This window comes from Sus scrofa, chromosome 6 (assembly GCF_000003025.6).
Source record: "Sus scrofa isolate TJ Tabasco breed Duroc chromosome 6, Sscrofa11.1, whole genome shotgun sequence".
Lineage (NCBI taxonomy): Eukaryota > Metazoa > Chordata > Mammalia > Artiodactyla > Suidae > Sus > Sus scrofa.
In genome coordinates, this window is record NC_010448.4 from 17,327,604 (window position 1) to 17,347,321 (window position 19,718).

The window sequence follows — 19,718 nt, forward strand, 5'->3', positions numbered from 1 at the left end:
AGAACATTGTAAATCAACTATAATAAAAATTTTTTAAAAAAGAAAGAAAAGGGAAGAGTTCCATAGATGTTTCACTAGCACTTACTCAAGGGAACTACAGTTTCTTAAAAGATACTGTGAACCACATCTGACTTGTTCTCTTCTTCCCTAGCATATTATAGTCATGGGACGGAACATCAAGGGGTAGTGATTATGCTTTTGTACCAAGTATGTTACAGGCAGGAGGTCAATGCTGAGTGGTGAGGATGAAGTGAATCTGATGACATTTTTTACTTAGACTATAATAGCTGGTTGACTCAGATGAATAGAACATGTGACAAATAAGACTAAGATTTCAATTTCTGAGTACCTAATTTGTTTCTAAGCCATTGTAAACTACTCTCTGAAATAGTCACATTATAAATTTTAAAAATAGCTTTTTTTTTTTTTTTTTTTTTGTCTTTTTGCTATTTCTTTGGGCCGCTCCCGTGGCATATGGAAGTTCCCAGGCTGGGGGTCGAATCGGAGCTGTAGCCGCCAGCCTACGCCAGAGCCAGAGCAACGCGGGATCCGAGCCGAGTCTGCAACCTACACCACAGCTCACAGCAACGCCGGATCGTTAACCCACTGAGCAAGGCCAGGGACCAAACCCACAACCTCATGGTTCCTAGTCAGATTCGTTAACCACTGCGCCATGACGGGAACTCCAAAAATAGCTTCTTATTTATGGCATTAATACAATGCTTCCTGAGTGCAGTTAGCCATCTCAAAAAAAAAAAAAAAATCACACCTTTAAGTCAGATGAAAAAACATGTATAAATGTGTGTATATCAATAGGTATTGGGGGCAAAATCAGAAAGCACATACTTTTTTTTTTTGCATATGAGGCCATCAAAAATGTACCTGCTTTGATCTAACTTCTAAAAAAGAGAGTTTTAAAATCTTGTCCATCTTCTTTTTTTTTCCTTTGGTTAAACACTGCAACTACATCACGAAGCAGTCCTACCTACAGTTAAGGAGATGGCTGAATGGATGGACTTGTGATCTCCATCTTAAAATTATTACACAAACTCAATTAACTGTTACTATTCTTCTGAATAAAAACTTGTTCTTGGCAATTGGTAACAGAATTAGCATATAAAAGTCAGAGGCCAGAGTTCCTGTCGTGGCTAGGTGGTTAATGAACCTGACTAGGATCCATGAGGACTCGCTCAGTGGGTAAAGGATCTGGTGTTGCCATGACCTGTGGTGTAGGTCACAGACACAGCTCAGATCTCGCGATGAGTAGTGATAGGGAGGTTTTATTTTTCTTCCTTTTTCAGCTGCATCTGCAGCATATGCAAGTTCTGGGGCCAGGGATCGAATCCAAGCCACCACAGAGACAATGCCAGATCCTTAACCCACCGTGCCACAGTGGGAACTTCAATAGCAAGTTGTTTTTAAACTCTCAAAAATTAAGAGCAATTAGTTACCACTGAGCTAGGAGTACAATATAGATAAAACATACAAAGAGATAGGAGACCACTGGAGCAGGCAGAATATTCTCTGTGGTAAAGAGAGAAGAATATCTGAATTATAATTTCTTAGAAAAATCATTCTCAGCAAAATTTCAGCCAACTGAATCCAACACCACATAAAAAAGATCATACACCACAACCAAGTGGGATTCATTACAGGTTCACAAGGATGGTTCAACACATGCAAATCAATCAATGTCATATACCACATTAACAAAAGTCAAAACCCACATGATTATCTCAGTAGATGCAGAAAAAGCATTTGACAAAGTCAAACATCCATTCCTGACAAAAACTCTTAACCAAAGTGGGTATGGAGGGAACATACCTTAACATAACAAAAGCCATTTGTGACAAACCCACAGCAAATATAATACTCAATGGAGAAAAGCTGAAAGCCTTCCTGCTAAAATCCGGAACAAGACAAGGATGCCCACTCTCACCACTTTTATTCAATGCAGCATTGGAAGTTCAGGAGTTCCTGCCGTGGCACAGTGGTTAACGAAGCCGACTAGGAACCATGAGGTTGCAGGTTTGATCCCTGGCCTTGCTCAATGGGTTAGGATCCGGCGTTGCCTTGAGCTGTGGTGTAGGTTGCAGACTCGGCTCAGATCCTGCATTGCTCTGGCTCTGGCGTAGGCCGGTGGCTACAGCTCTGACTGGACCCCTAGCCTGGGAACCTCCATATGCTGCAGGAGCGGCCCAAGAAATGGCAAAAAGACAAAAAGACAAAAAAAAAAAAAAAAAAAAAAAAGTATTGGAAGTCCAAGCCACAGCAATCAGACAAACCAAAGTTCTCCAAATTGGAAGAGGTAAAATTGTCACTCTATACAGACGATATGATACTACATATAGAAAATCCTAATAAGGACTCCACACAAAAACTACTCAAACTCGTCAAGGAATTGTGTAAAGTAGCAAGATATAAGATTAACATTCAGAAATTGGTTGCATTTCTGTATACTAAAAATGAAATATTACAAGAGGAATAAAAAAATACAATACCTTTTAAAATCGCACCCCAAATAATTAAATACCTAGGAATAAAACTGTCCAAGGTGAAAGACTTATATGCTAAGAACTATAAAACATTAATCAAGGAAATTAAAGAGGATTCAAAAATGGAAAGATATTCCATGCTCCTGGGTTGGAAAAATTAATACCATAAATATGGCCATACTACCCAAAGCAATCTACAGATTCAGTGCAATTCCCCCTATCAAATTACCCATGACATTTTTCAAAGAACTAGAACAAACAATCCAGAAATTTATATGGAACCATAAAAGACCCAGAATTGCCAAAGCAATCCTGAGGAACAAAAACCAAGCAGGAGGCATAACTCTCCCAGACTTTTACAAAGCTGCAATAATCAAGACAGTGTGGTACTGATAGCAAAACAGACATACAGACCAATGGAACAGAACAGAGAACCCCAAAATTAATGCAGACACCTACAATAATTAGTCTTCAACAAAGGAGGCAAGAATATAAAATGGGGGAAAAGACAGTCTTTTCAGCAAGTGGTGCTGGGAAAACTGGACAGCCATATGTAAATCAATGAAACTGGAACACACTGACCATGCACAAAAATAAACTCAAAATGGCTTAAAGACTTAAACGTAAGACAAGACACCATCAAACTCCTAGAAGAGAACATAGGCAAAGCATTCTCTGATATCAACCTTACAAAGCAACAGAAATAAAAGCAAAAATTGGGAGTTCCCGTTGTGTGTTAATGAATCTGACTAGGAACCATGAGGTTGCGGGTTCGATCCCTGGCCTTGCTCAGTGGGTTAAGGATCCGGCGTTGCCGTGAGCTGTGGTGTAGGTCGCAGACATGGCTCAGATCCTGCGTTGCTGTGGCTCTGGCGTAGGCCTGTGGCTATAGCTCTGATTGGACCCCTAGCCTGGGAACCTCCATATGCTGTGGGTGCGTCCCTAGAAAAGACAAAAAAAAAAAAGAAAGAAAGAAAGAAATATAAGCAAAAATAAACCAATGGGACCTAATCAAACTAACATGCTTTTCCACAGCAAAGGAAACCATGAAAAAAAACCCAAAAGACAACCTACAGAATGGGAGAAAATAGTTTCAAATGATGCAACTGACAAGGGCTTATTCTCTAAAATATACAAACAACTTACACAACTCAATAGCAAAAAAAAAATGAACAAACCCAATTGATAAGAAATGGGCAAAGGACCTGAAGAGACATTTCTCCAAAGAAGATATACAGATGGCCAACAGGCACATGAAAAAAAATGCTCAACATCACTAATTATTAGAGAAATGCAAATCAAAACTACTATGAGGTACCATCTCACACCTGTCAGAATGGCCATCATTAACAAGGCAACAAATAACACATGCTGGAGAGAATGTGGAGAAAAGGGTACCTCCTACACTGTGGAGAAAAGGGAATGTAAATTGGTACAACCACTATGGAAAACAGTATGGAGGTACCTCGGAAAATTAAATACAGAACTACCATATGACCAAGAAATCCCATTCTTGGGTATATATCCAGACAAAACTTTCCTTGAAAAAGATACATGTACCAGAATGTTCACTGCAGCACTATTTACAATAGCCAAGACATGGAAACAACCTAACTGTCCATCAACAGATGAATGGATTAAGAAGATGTGGTGTATATATACACAAGAGAATACTACTTAGCCATAAAAAAGAACAAAATAATGCCATTTGCAGCAACATGGATGGAACTAGAGACTTTCATACTAAGTGAAGGAAGTTAGAAAGAGAAAGACAAATACCGTATGATATCACTTATGTCTGGACTAATATTTGGCACAAATGAACCTTTCCAAAGAAAAGAAACTCATAGACATGGAGAACAGCCTTGTGATTGCCAAGGGGGAGGGACAGAGAGTGGGATGAACTGGGAATCTGGGGTTAATAGATGCAAACTATTGCATCTGGAATGGATAAGGAATGAGATCTTGCTGTATAGCATGGAAAACTTTGTCTAGTCATGATGAAACATGATGGAGGATTATGTGAGAAAAAGAATGTATATATATGTGTGACTAGGTCACTTTGCTGTACAGTAGAAAATCGACAGAACACTGTAAACCAACTATAATGGAAAAAATAAAAATCATTAAAAAATAATTTCTTTGAAAAATCTTCTTTGATTCAAAATAATGATTTTCTTTTTCCCAGCAGATAATCTTTTTCAGAGCTTACAAACAATGGTGCTAGATATTTTTCACTCTTCCAAGAGATAAGTGATCATTGTCACATTCATTGCACAATTGGGATCGTACATATAAAAATAACTGAAGAGAGGAGTTCCTGTTGTGGCTCAGTGGTTAACGAATCCGACTAGGAACCATGAGGTTGTGGGTTTGATCCCTGGCATTGCTCAGTGGGTTAAGGATCCGGCGTTGCCTTGAGCTGTGGTGTAGGTTGCAGACGCGGCTTGGATCCCACATTGCCATGGCTCTGGCGTGGGTTGGCAGCTATAGCTCCAACTGGACCCCTAGCCTGGGAACCTCTATATGCCGCAGGAGAGGCCCTAGAAAAGGCAAAAACCCACAAAAAATAAAACAAAACAACACAACAACAAAAAAACTGGAGACACAAAATTCCTAATAAAACCAATTTGAAAACATAAAACCTCTAACTCTCAAGTCTTTATATAATCTAGTTGTTCCCACAAATTCTAAGGATTTTTTTGGGAATTTCTTCCGAGAACTAATTTTCCATATTTTTCCTGAAAATTCCATCTTCTCCAAAGCTCCATCTAATTTTTTTTTATTCTTTTTTTTTTTTTTTTTTTTTTGCTTTTTAGCCACAGCAACTCATGATCTGAGCAGTGTCTGCGACCTACACCATAGCTCACGGCAACAACGATCCTTAACCCACTGAGTGAGGCCAGGAATCAAACCCACAACCTCATGGTTATTAGTTGGATTCATTTCTGCTGTACCACAATGGGAACTCCTTTTTTTTTTTATTTCTTACATCCTAAAAAAAAAAAAAGAGAAAAAAACCCAGAAGACTAAAAGTTGAGAAATGATAATCTACAATTTCCTACTTTTGATACACTAATGCCTATTTCATGTTTTCTAAAACAAGTTATTCTTAAATCAAATTATAGACCTCTTCCTGGTTTCTAAAACACCTGTTTTCAGCTTCTAGTGTCCTTTTAAAATTACCTCTACATTTCAAGCTGCTAAAACTCTTCTGCTCTCTTTCAAAACAAATTTACCTTAAAATATATTTATAGAGAGATAAGATGTATATCTTTTATATACATTTAATGGGCAAGTAAAGTCCTATAGAATCCCTCTAAAGTTGTTAAAATGGGAGTAGACACAATGACACAAGAGCCTGTCACATATGAAATTACATGAGCATGAGACATAATTATGGCACTGACTAGAAGAGCCAAATATTAAACAAAGAACTATTTTTTTTGTTAATCTCAATTTTTAACTCATAGACAAAGTTTAATACTTGATGAGTTGATTTTGGGCTTTTGAATGAATAGCTATCAAAATTATTCATAACTGCAATCTGCAAAGTCATCTCTTTCTTTTCTTTTCTTTTTTGGCTGTGCTCACAGCATGTGGAAGTTCCCAGGCCAGGGATCGAACCCACGCCATAGCATCCACCCAATTTGCTGCAATGATGATGCTGGATCCTTAACCCACTGCACCATAAGAGAACTCCTGCAAAGTTATCTTTAAATTGTCTCTTTTACCATACCATCTTCTGGTCATTTTTTAATATTATAGAGGCCATTTCAACTTTTCATTATAGGGCTATTTCGTTATTGACCACACTCAAAGTTTGTTTACTTTTAATATATTTTTTTGGTCACACTTCATTCTAAATGTTTAATTTTTTTTCTTTAATATAATCTCTAGGATCAATTCTATCTCTGCTCTGATTCCACTCTAAAACACTTCCCAGAAAGGCCTTAGGAAAAAAAAAGTTGAAAAGCTTTCTCTGAAAAAGACCAAAAATTTTTAATGAATTGCAAACCACAGAATTAATGAAAGATCACATTATGATTTGGTTTGTTTATATACTTGCTTGCAAAAACCCCAGGACCTCTAAATATAGCCACCAAATAAGGATATTAATTCCTTGCCATTCTACCACATGTCTCATTTTTATGATTATTCTTCTTTAATCTATTGTAGCTGGCATAAATGGTCTGAAAAAATGCTTTAATAATATAACTACCCCATACCTCAAAGGTAAAGAAAGAAGGATGGAAGGAGAGAGGAAGAAGGAGATGGGGCGTAAGGAGGAGGAAACAAAGACTTAAATTCTATGTGAAACAGCAAGTTAAGACTATAATTTGTTGGAATTATTTTATTAATATTTTACATAATTTATAAGGCAGGTCTCTTGGTCTCCAGAACTCATGTTCTTATCAATAAAACTGCATCATAAGACAAGGTAAGGAATAACAACTGTAATAGATTATTACTAGCAAAGGAGTTTACATCAATCTAACCAACTTATTGAAAAACAAAACATGTTCTTGGCACACAAAAGTACTGCATGGAAAATCAAGCATTAGAACCAAACTACAGGCATGTAAGAAACTGGTTGAAATTAGGGTTTGAAGAGCCCTCAGAAAGAAGAACAGGGACCTCAAGACCTCGGATTCCTCTTTTTCTTCAAAATGATAAAATGAACCAACAAGTTTTTCATGAGTACCTATTAAGTGCTTAATATTATGAAGAACACATAATTATGAAGAGTCATAATACATGGCCTCAAACCTCTAAGAGTCGTCTAATATAAGCCACTCTTTGTTCTCAGGGAATGGGAATAGTCTGATCAACAAGTTATACAAGAAATCATAAAATGTCAGAGTTAGAAGGAGCCTCAAATAATTTATAAAAGTTTGATTTATAGATTAGAAAACCGGGACACAAGAGTGACTTGTCTTACATAGGTAACAGAGGTTGTTAGTGACAAAGCAGGTACTAGAACTTCAGTTAAGACTAATGTAGGGAGTTCCTGTTGCAGCTCAGCAGTAATGAATCTGACGAGTATCCATGAGGATATGGGTTCAAACCCTGGCCTCGTTCAATGGGTTAAGGATCCAGAGTTGCTGTGGCTGTGGTGTGGGCTGGTAGCTACAATTCTAATTCAACCCCTAGCCTGGGAACTTCCACATGCTGCAGGTGTGGCCCTAAAAAGCAAAAAAAAAAAAAAAAAAAAAAGGCTACTGTAGCAGAGATTATCTAACGGTAAATGTGACAAAGAAATGACTGCTGAGTTCCACTACCTCTTTTTTTGGGGGGCGGGGGGGGCAGTGCCCAGGCAGCATGCAGAAGTTCTGGGGCCAGGGGCTGAACCTGTGGCACAGCTGGGACCCAAGCTGCAGCAGTGACAACACTGGATACTTGACCTGCTGCACCACTACGTCTTTCTGACAGCATGTAGTAGCATAAGGCTAGAGGAAAACTTCTTACACAGCATTTGTCTAGGTAAACAGGAAACTCCACTTTACATGATACTATGTAGTGGAGAACTAATTTAACTCAAAGTGAGGTCTAGTCTTTTCCCTTAGCCACCAGGAAGTGATCTCTAGGCCCCTAAAGTGTCCTGTTTGATATTAGTAACTTTGTCTGTTTAGGGGCTTTGACCACTGAAAACTCTAACGATGTGATTTATGAAAGGGGATTTGAAACACGTCATAACAATTCCAGCCTCTGGTGGAACCAGAGACTAAAAGGTTAGCTGCATGGGTGGTATGTGATCCATCCCAAATAAAAACTCAGAATACCAATAGCTTGGAGGAGCATCCTAATTGCCAATACTCTGTGTAATGTCATACATCAATGTGCTGAGAGGCTAAGGCATCCCTGAGGAAGAGGAAGCATCACCTTCAGAACCCTCCCAGACCTTACTCTATGTGTCTGTCCCTTGGCTGGTTCTGATTTGTGTCCTTTGGCTATAATAAAACTGAAATTTTATAATGCTTTCCTAAGTTCTGTGAGTTGTTCTAGCAAATCTCAGGGGGTCATGGGAACACTTGATTTTTTTTTTTTTTTTTTTTTTTTTTGCTTTTTAGGGCTACACCTGCAGCATATGAAGGTTCCCAGGGTAGGGGTCCAATCAGACCTACAGCTGCTAGCCTACGCCAGAGCCACAGCAATGCAGGATCCGAGCCATGTCTGTAACCTACACCACAGCTCAAGGCAACACCAGATCCTTAACCCTCTGAGCAAGGCCAGGGATCGAACCTGTGTCCTTATGGTTGCTAGTCAGATTCGTTAACCACTGGGCCATGACAGGAACTCCAGAATCCCTGGATTTAAAGCCAAGTTCAAAAGTGAGAATGGCCAGGAGACCCCTGAACTTGTGGCTGGTGTCTGAAGTGAGGACAATCTTAGGGAGCACTATACCCTTAGCTTTGAGTTTGGCAATATACTGGATATATAATGTTTAAATTTTTTATTAAATATTTTTGAAGCACAAAATAATTTTTTTAAAAATTAAAAATACAAATTACGAACATTTTCTTTTCTTTTTTTTTTTAGGGCTGCATTTATGGCATACAGACGTTCCCAGGCTAAGGGTGGAATCGGAGCTGTAGCCGCCAGCTAACACCATAGTCACAGCAACATGAGATCCGAGCCGAGTCTGTGACCTACAGCACAGCTCATGGCAATACCAGATCCTTAACCCACTAAGCAAGCCAGGGATCGAACCCACAACCTCATGGTTCCTAGTTGGATTTGTTTCCATTGAGCCACGATAGGAACTCCATGAACATTTTTTGATTAAACTGGCTATAGATTCTCCAGTTTTTGCCTCTTCCATCTCTCTGCTCGTTTTCATGTCCTTTTTCTATTCTCATCAGCATTTTATGCAAAATTTTAGGCTTTGTGAATTTTACATATTGGTTTGTTTCTGCTTCTTTGCTCTTTCTGAGCTGTACCTCTACATACTAATCTCCTGCATATGCCTTCTGATTTACTCATGAGTTTGTTCTTCTCTTTGCTAGTTTCAAATTTCATGAGTTTGGCCCCATCTGCTCTAAAGACAAAATCTCTTTTTTTTTTTTTTTTTTTTTGCTTTTTAGGGTGGCATCTGCGGCCTATAGAGGTTCCCTGGATAGGGGTCAAATTGGAGCTACAGCTGCCAGCCTACCACCACAGCCAGACACAGCAAAGCAGGATCCAAGCCACATCTGCGACCTACACCACAGCTCACAGCAAAGCCAGATCCCTGTCCCATTGAGTGAGGCCAGGGATTGAACCTGCATCCTCATGGATACTACGACTTCTGCTATGGAAACCATGGATAGGTTTCCACTGTCACAACTGGAACTCCCAAAGCAATTCCCTCTTTTTTTTTTTCTGTCTTTTTACCATTCCTAGAGCGCTCCCTCGGCATATGGAGGTTCCCAGGCTAGGGGTCGAATCGGAGCTGTAGCCACCAGCCTACACCAGAGCCACAGCAACGCAGGATCTGAGCTGTGTCTGCGATTCACATCACAGCTCACGGCAATGCCGGATCCTCAACTGACTGAGCAAGGCCAGGGATCGAACCCGCAACCTCACGGTTCCTAGTCGGATTCATTAACCACTGCGCCACGACGGGAACTCCCCAAAGTAATTCTTAAGTCAGTTCTTTATTCTTACTTTCAAGCTCTTTTTCTGTACCATTTGAAAAACAATACATAGCAAGGTCTACAAATACAGACTCTTTAATAAAAGTGTAACAAATAGTGCTTCTGAACACACAAAAGTAACTAACACATAAAACACATCTGCCACACAGCAGGTACTCAATAAGAAAGTTTGTTTTAATTAAATAGTAGGTTAAGATAACCCAAATCCTCAGAGTACATAAATATTATGAAAGAAATGTTTCATTTATTAACAATGGTAATTTACTAATGCTCTCAACTTTTCCAAATAGATAACTGTCATTTCTAGCATCAGTGTAATAAATCTATTTCAGTTAAAGAAATTCAAGAAAGAAACTTAAAATGAATTACATAAATTCCATATATAAAAGAAATTTAATCTGTTGATTCAGGAAGATTTTAGAAAAAAACTCAATTTCTCAGAGCATAAACTATAAAAAGTTTAAATTATACCTGATGAAATAATTCCATGTCGATTTCAGCTTCTGACTTCCAAGAGTTTTCATCTGATTAAAATAAAAACAGTGACTTACAAAATTTTTGAAACATTTTCTACTTTGTAGCTATAATTATAACTTTATAACAAAGTGAAACATGCAACAATTTCTAAAGCAGTATTATGCCTACTCACCAGAAACATTTTCCTGGAAAATAACTTTAGTTCCTTTCAGAAAGTTCTTGCCAATTAAAAATACTTCTTCCTCTCCTTTCACTGAACAGCTATGTAAGCTCTTCTTTAAGATCTCTGGCACTCCTGCTGGCTGAGCTGTAAGTATATATAAGCATTTCATTAAAAAAAATTACATTTTTAAAAATCTAAAATCAACTCTCAATTACCCAGTTATCCAGGTCATTATTGTTAACCCCTAAATTCTTTTTTTTTTTTTTTTTTTGTCGTCTTTTTAGATGCACCCAGGGCACGGCATATGGAGATTCCCAGTCCAGGGGTCTTATTGGAGCTATAGCTGCTGGTCTACGCCAGAGCCACAGCCACATGGGATCTGAGCCGTGTCTGTGACCTACACCACAGCTCACGGCAATGCGAGATCCTTAACCCACTGAGCAAGGCCAGGGATCGAACCCGAAACCTCATGATTCCTAGTTGGATTCGTTTCCACTGTACCACGACAGGAAATCCTTGACCCCTAAATTTGACTTTCCTATTCTGTAACTTAAATTTTACCTTAACAGAAAGCAAAGAAAAAAAACAGCAAAGTCCACATTAATTTTTACTAACTCTTGTAAGATTTTATAGGAATGGATTAATGTCTAAGATGATGTTTTAATTTATTACATGACATCTTTGTTTTCTCATTATGTGAACAAACAAAAAAGTGTAAAATATGAAGCTGGTCATGTTTCTGTCTTAATATTTTTTAAAAAATTCAACTGTGTTTAACAAGCCTGTCTCATAATCCTAATCTTAAACATGAAGCTATGATATGCTACTACAAGACTTTTTTTTTTTTTTTTTGGTCTTTTTCTGCCTTTTTCTTGAGCCGCTCCCACGGCATATGGAGGTTCCCAGGCTAGGGGTCTAATTGGGCTGTAGCCACTGGCCTACGCCACAGCCACAGCAACGTGGGATTCGAGCCGCATCTGCAACCCACACCACAGCTCACGGCAATGCCGGATCGTTAACCCACTGAGCAAGGGCAGGGACTGAACCCGCAACCTCATGGTTCCTAGTCGGATTCATTAACCATTGCGCCACGACGGGAACTCCCATTACAAGACCTCTGAGGCAATGTGAGCCTCTAGATGTATTGAGAACTTTTTAAAGAGTCTGGACTCAAGACTCAGGGCCCTCAAATCAAAAGATCCCCTGAAAACAGACTGAATCCAATTCAGAGTAATCTTTCTACCAGAAGATCTCCATGAATTAGGACATTCTAAGGTTAAAAATAAAATGCACTTGTTTTTCAGTTAATAAGACTAACTAACCACTACTAAAATTAACAAAGAGGTTGACAAGTACTGAGGAGGACCCAGATGTAATAAATCATAACTGGCCTACCAACTTCCTCATGTCATGTATAGTTTCTCCAATACATTTGACTCCAGAAACATTCTTCCATATTGACACCTAAGGACTAGTTTTCCACCGGAACACTCCCTGGGATACTGGTTAATACAAATAAATACCTTTTAGGTAGTCAAAAGACTGCTCCCCTTAAAATCAAGCACTTTGAAAAAGATTACTATATATATATATTTTTTTTTTCTTTTAGTGCTGCATATGTGGGCTAGAGATCAAATCAGAGCTGCAGCTGCAGGCCCACGCCACAGCAATGCAGGATCTGAGCAGTGTCTGTGACCTACACCATAGCTCATAGCAATGTCGGATCCTTAGTCCATTGAGTGAGGCCAGGGATCGAACCCACATCCTCATGGTTACTAGTTGGGTTCATAACCTGTTGAGCCAAAATGGGAACTCCTGCTATTTGTTATTTCAGTACACCCTAACAACATACATACTTGAAAGATAAACTTAAATATGGCTGTATAACTCATTAACTTCTAAATTAATGAGATATTCTACTAAACTTTAAGAAAAGTTTTTTCTCCCCCTTAGATACCTATATATTTTATGGTTAATCTTATCTTTACAAGAATGTAATATGGGAAGTTATTCTTGTCAAAATATTTACTGCCCCTCTTTCCCTAGGTCTGCCCTTCCTTGTGGGAAGGCTCTTGCTCCACTAAACATCATTTTTGCTCCACTCATATAAGGACTGGCTATGTGACATGTTCTTACAATGAAATGTGAACTGAACTAACATGCCACTTCCAAGCAAAAGCTTTAAGAACCCTGCATGGTTCCACCATCTCCTTTTTCTTCTGTTACAAAAATGGCAATATCCCAGAAAAGGGCAGCTCCTTCAGACTAGATATCAGAGTGGAAAAAAATGGAGCTGCTTCCAAACTGTAGCCAATATTATCATAAAATGAGGAAGAAGTAACACTCTATTATGTATATCTCTTAGATTTTTTTGGGTTGTTTGTTATTGCAGCATCATTTAGCCTCACTTAGTGATACAAACAAGTATCTTATCCTAATTAGATATTTAAATGGAAAATAATATTTTCAGCAATGTCTGAGAATTTAAAAGAAACTGTCATTTTGTATAAACACACACACACACACACACACACACACACAGTGTCTAGAACCCACAGGATTAGTGTAGGAACAGAGCAGAAACATTTATTTGTCATACAATGATAATTCCGTAACTCCCCTTTTTTCGTTTCAACGGCCACAGCTGTAGCATATGCAAGTTTCTGGGCTAGGGGTTGAATGGGAGCTGCAGCTGCCAGCCTACGCCACAGCAACAACAACTAAGGATGAGAGCAGCAGCGGCAACCTATGCTGCAGCTTGTGGCAATGCAAGATCCTTAACCCACTGAGCAAGGCCAGGGATCAAACCTGCATCCTCATGGAGACTATATTGGGTTCTTAACACACTAAGCCACGATGGATGGGAACTCCAATTTTTTAATTTTAATTTTTTATTTATCTTTTTCCCCTCCATTTTTGGCTGCCCCACAGAATATGGAGTTCACAGGCCAGGGATCAGATCCAAGCTGCATCTATGGTAATGCTGGATCCTTTAACTCACTGTGCCAGGCCAGGGATCGAACCAGTGTCCTGGTGCTGCAGAGACAATCCTGTTGAACCATAGAGGGATCTCCTATTTATTTTTAATAAAAAACAAACCATGTATCCAGGGCTAACTGTCAATAGATCAAAGCTGCTCTGCTCTATATTAAGCTCCTACTTAGGAGTTCCTGCCCTGGCTCAGTGGATTTCTTAATTGCAGTGGCTTGAGTTGCTGTGGAGGAACAGGTTTGATCCCTGGTCTGGCACAGTGGCTTAAAGAATCTGGCATTGCCACAGCTGTGACACAGGTCTTAACTGGCTCAGATTCAATCCCTGGCCTGGGAATTGCCATATGCCATGAGTGCGACAATTTAAGAAAAGAAAGAAATGGGAAGTTCCCATCGTGGATCAGTGGTTAATGAATCCGACTAGGATCATGAGGTTGAGGGTTCGATCTTTGGCCTTGCTCAGTAGGTTAAGGATCTGGTGTTGCCTTGAGCTGTGGTGTAGGTCGTAGACATGGCTCGGATCCCAAGTTGCTGTGGCTATGGCATAGTATGTTGGCAGCTGTAGCTCTGATTCCACCCCTAGCCTGGGAACCTCCATATGCCACAGGTGCAGCACTAGAAAAGACAAAAAGACAAAAAAATAAAATAAAATAAATATTAAAAAAAAAAAAAGAAAAAAGAAAAAAAGAAAGAAAAGGAGGGAGTTCCCATTGTGGCTCAGTAGTAAAGAACTTGACTAGTATCCATGAGGTTATGGGTTCAACCCCTGGCCTTGCTCAGTGGGTTAAGGATCTGACATTGCCGTGAGCTGCGGTGTAAGTCACAGGCAGGGCATGGATCCTGATCCCTCCTTGCTGTGGCTGTTGCTGTGGCTGGCAGCTGTAGCTCTGTTTCAACCCCTAGCATGGGAACTTCCATGTGCGGCAAGTGTGGCCATAAAAACAAAAAAAAAGAAGAGAAAAGAAAACCCAAACCCATAAGCAGGTCTTTTACGAATGGTTTAGTACCAGGTTCACCACAAATGTGCAATGCATGGGGGGAAGGGAGGGTGGCTGCTTTTCAGGTTGTGGCCCCTGTCTCAGGATGAAGGGCTGTTCTTCATACAGGACCTAGTCCCTAGGTGTGGCAAAATGCAACAAATTACAAACCCTTTTAAAATAAAGATTTAATGTAACTAATTTATTAAATTTTTGGAGTAATACTAGAACTAGATACTCATTTTTAAAAAACATTCAAGAAAATGTGACAATTTTTTTTTTTTTTTTGGCCAGCCCATAGCATATGGAAGTTCTCAGGCCAGGAATCAAATTCGTGCCACAGCAGCGACCCCAGCCAACCAAGCTGCTGCAGTGACAACCAAAGATCTTTAACCCAATATACCACAAGAGAACTTCGGATAAAAGCATCATGATTAGAAAACAATAAGGGGTACAAAATTATATGGATATATTGACAAAATGAATGGAAAGTCCATTACCTTTTCCTCCCACTTTTAAATACTATATGGAAATTCCACTTCACTCATGATCATCAAAACTTTTTTTCTATTTCATTTTTTCCTTTTATGTGTTAAAAGCATTAAGATGGCCAAATGATACTCCTCTGAAGGTATGTTTATCTTTATCTGAAGGTATATTTGTACTTACATTACGCAAAGAACTAGTCTGTTATTGTTCAAGATAACTTAACCTTTGACCTTAAAAGGTCTTTTCTATTAAAAAGTTTAATGGTTACCTAATAGGAGAGACTCCATACTAAGCAGAACTTAAATGAGGATTATATATGCATTACCTTTCTTTTTCTTTTTTCTTTTTTGGCTGCACCTGCAGCACATGGAAGTTCTCAGGCCAGGGATCCACCTATGCCACAGCTGTGGCAATGCCAGATCCTTAACACACTGTGTCAGGTGAGATCCAATGCATCATTACAGAGACAACACCAAGATTCTTAACCTGCTGCACCACAGTGAAAACTCCAACTGCTTTATTTTTACCTTTAATTAGTAAGCAGACTCTTGAAAATGATCATGTTGTTTTAAAAAATTATAACAAATAAAGCAGCCACCTTTCTGGTGTTATGAAAGTAATGTGCAATTAGATGCTGTTCAAATAGCAGCATCAAAAATAAAGCTGAAAAAAATTAATGAATATCTGAATACTGAAAAATAACAAAACAAATATTTTAATCTGTCAACATAATTAGTGAGGCTTTTTAATGTCTGTGAAGAAAAGTTAATTCAGTAAGATTTAACACAATAAGCATTAATGATAAAATATACATTAAATTGAAGAACGCTATAATTAATTTTACCATATTAAAAAATTACTATAGAAGAATAGACATTAAAAACCAACTATATATTTCAATAAACTTTTTAAAAAATGTAAGAGGATGATTTTTCTATCTCCTTAAAAACAGACAAAAAGACAACAGATCCAATGATCACTGTTAAACCAACAAGTAAAAAAGCAGGACTGTTTTTCTAAGGTCACAATGCATAAAATGAATTCTGGCATTAGGCCTTCTTTCCACTGACCGGCTCTAGATGGAAAATCCAGTATCTGTTTCCTCTCTTCTCTTTCACCTCTAGCACCTTTTGGCAGCTCTTCCTTTTCTACCTCCCTCTCATCTTCCTGTTTCCTTCTACCTCCCATTCCAATTCTAAACCTTTTTTCTAACATATTTCCTTTTCACCTTTCATTCTATCCCAACTCCTCAAACCTGGCAAAAAAAGGTTATATTCATGGAAATAAACACAAACCAGAAGCAACATTCTTATTTTTGATTTTTTTTTAATAAAAAGATTTTGTGGGTCTTCTGTTTCAAGGTGTATTATTTACAATATTTACTTTTCCTCTCCCTTCCCACCCACCACTTCAGGGCCTAAATTCAAGCCTCAGGCTCCCTAAAGAAGACAGGAGAAAATTTGGAGTTCCCATAGTGGCTCAGTGGTTAACGAATTCAACTAGGAACCATGAGGTTGTGGGTTCGACCCCTGGCCTTGCTCAGTGGGTTAAGGATCCGGCATTGTCATGGGCTGTGGTGTAGGTCACAGACATGGCTTGGATCCCATGCTGCTGTGGCTCTGGCGTAGGCCAGTGGCTACAGCTCCGATTCAACCCCTAGCCTGGGAACCTCCATATGCCTCGGGAGTGGCCCAAGAAAGGCAAAAAGACAAAAAGACAAAAAAAAAAAAAAAAGGAGAAAATTCAAATTCTTCAGCTGAACTTGTAATTCTCTTTATGAAAGATCTTACCACTTCTTCATTGGTATCATTTTGTTCCAATCATATCAAACTCTTTAATTTCCCTATAAGAAACATATCTTTCCATGCAGTATATTTATACAGTTTCCTCTGCCCAGAATGACCTCCCTGTACACTCCCTTCTGTCTGGCTTACTTCTATTTGTCCTTCAGGGTACAGTACATGTTTTTACCATTTCTAAACACTCTGGATTAGATGTTCTTTTCTATGTTTCCACTGTATCCTATTCAAGTATGTACTACAGCCTCTATAGTACTTTATAATATAATAGGAAGTTTACTTGCCTATTTTTCCCCCAGACTATTTACATTGTATATATGACTGACAGAATGGCAATAAGGCATTATTTTCTTAGAATATAGCACTGTTTCTATGAACTAAATTATAGCCTCAATAAACACAACTGTTTTTTTTTTTTTAAAAAGCTCATCTGAACAAATTTACTGTCTCCCAAAATTTGCCTGAATATGGAAAATTTTAAGCAGTGTATCACAGTTTGTTTTTAAAAATGAGTCGAAGAGGAGTTCCTCTATGATGTAGCAGTTTAAGGATCAGTGTTGTCACTGTAGCAACCTGGGTCACTTTCGTGGTACAGGTTCAATCCCTGGCCCAGGAACTTCTAAATGCTGTAGGTGCGGTCGGAAAAAAAAAAAAAAAAAAAAAAAAAAAAAAAGTGTGTTGTGTATATGTCAAATAAAATCACTAAGGAACAGAGACAAAATGATGATCAAACTAAAACAAAGAATTCAATATCTGTCAATATTTTCAGAACACTGATATTACAACAGGGAGTGGAAGTACAGAGAAAAAAAATTTTTTAACTATTTTCTATGAGTTATAAGATAGATTTAAGAGAAATGTTAAGCAAGAAACTGTCTACCACATGATTCAACAATTCCACTTCAAGGCATATATCCAAGATAATTCTAAAACATACGCCCACACAAAAACTTGTACACAAAGGTTCATAGCAACATTGTTCATAACAGCCAAAAGATGGAGACAACTGAAATGTCCATCACTGGATGAATGGATAAACAAAATATGGTATATTCAAACAATGGAATGTCACTGGGGAATAAAAAGGAATGAAATATTGATATATGCTACAATATCAATGGACCTTAAAAACACTGTGCTAAAGTGAAAGCCAGACAAAAAGGCCACAAAATGTATGACTTAATTTATGGGAACTCCTATAGGGTTTCTTTTTGAGGTGGTGATTAAAAATGACCCAAAATTAGGAGTTTCTGTTGTGGCTCGGCAGTAACGAATCTAACTAGTATCCATGAGGATGCAGGTTTGATCCCTGGCCTCGCACAGTGGGTCACAGTGGGTTAAGGATCCGGTGTTGCTGTGAGCTGATGTGTACTGTAGGTCACCGATGTAGTGCAAATCCCTCATTGCTGTGGCTATGGCACAGGCTGGCAACTACAGCTCCTGTTTGACCCCCAAGCCTGGTAACTTCCATACGCAGCAGGTGCGGCCCTAAAAAGACAAAAAAAAAAAAAAAGACCAAAAATTAGATAATGGTGATGATTGTACAATTTTGTGAATACAATAAAAACCATCCAGTTGCACATTTTAAAAGGCTGAATTATATGGTATACAAATTACATCTTTATAATGTAAGCTATTAGAAAAGAAAAAAACAACTGTCTTCTATGGGGCAAAAAGCATGACCCTGATTATATGTAAATTTAAAATAAGCAATTAGGAGTTCCCATCATGGCTCAGTGGTTAACGAATCCGACTAGGAACCATGACGTTGCGGGTTCGATCCCTGCCCTTGCTCAGTGGTTTAAGGATCCAGCATTGCTGTGAGCTGTGGTGTACGCTGCAGACGCAGCTCGGGTCTGGCATTGCTGTGGCTCTGGCATAGGCCAGCGGCTGCAGCTCCAATTAGACCCCTAGCCTGGGAACCTCCACATGCCGCAGGAGCAGCCCTAGGAAAGGCAGAAAGACAAAAAATAAATAAATAAAATAACCAATTAAATGCCTATATGCCAATAATCTAAATGATAAATTATAAGCTATACAACTTAAAAGCTGTATCTACTATTATGTTACAGTTGATCAAAATAAAACCCTTCCTATATCCTATAATAGATACCAGCTCAAAACAATGGATGAATAAAATCAGATGTCTCCTTCAACTGCCATATCCTGCCAATCTTGAACAAATAAGACTTCTTCCCTGTCTTGTTATATAAAAAGTGAAACAAAATCACTTCTATTCTATTAACAACACTGAATTGTTACCAGGATCAAACAGAATAATGTAGCGTAATTATTAGTGGGAAACTCCATTAGTGTAATAATCACTAAAAAAGAATGACTTAATTATTAAGGAGTCGAAAGCAGGACTTGGGCAGGATTAACCCAGTCCTCTTTCCTCCCCTTCTACATCTACCTACCTACGCAAAGCATACGTTTTAGACTGTTTGCTGCTGGTTGGTAAAAGACTTGCAATTATAAAGGGCTGCATTGACAGTGGATACACATTTCCTATTTAGACTGAAGAAACTAGTCCTTTTTCTAACAGTTTTATCATTAGTAAAGTTTCATCTCAATTTCCCTAACTCCTAGGTATTTAACTTCAATTACAAAAGAAATATTAACTTCCTAAAACCTCAACTTTATGAACCACAGAGTATAATATAAAGTATTATTCTGAAAGTAGTATTAAAG

At 38.4% G+C, this 19,718-nt stretch overlaps 1 protein-coding gene across 15 annotated transcripts in view; it reads right to left on the minus strand.

Annotated features, from left to right (window-relative positions):
• NFAT5 (nuclear factor of activated T-cells 5) overlaps positions 1 to 19,718 on the minus strand; it is a 121,441-nt gene that overhangs the window by 14,093 nt on the left and 87,630 nt on the right. For all 15 annotated transcript variants that reach the window (XM_003355770.4, XM_003355771.4, XM_013988503.2 and 12 more), the window contains 2 exons: positions 10,782 to 10,916; positions 10,604 to 10,656 (listed from right to left, as the gene is read on the minus strand). In XM_003355770.4, coding sequence (XP_003355818.1) covers positions 10,604 to 10,656; positions 10,782 to 10,916 — 188 coding nt within the window. The remainder of the gene's footprint in view (positions 1 to 10,603; positions 10,657 to 10,781; positions 10,917 to 19,718) is intronic.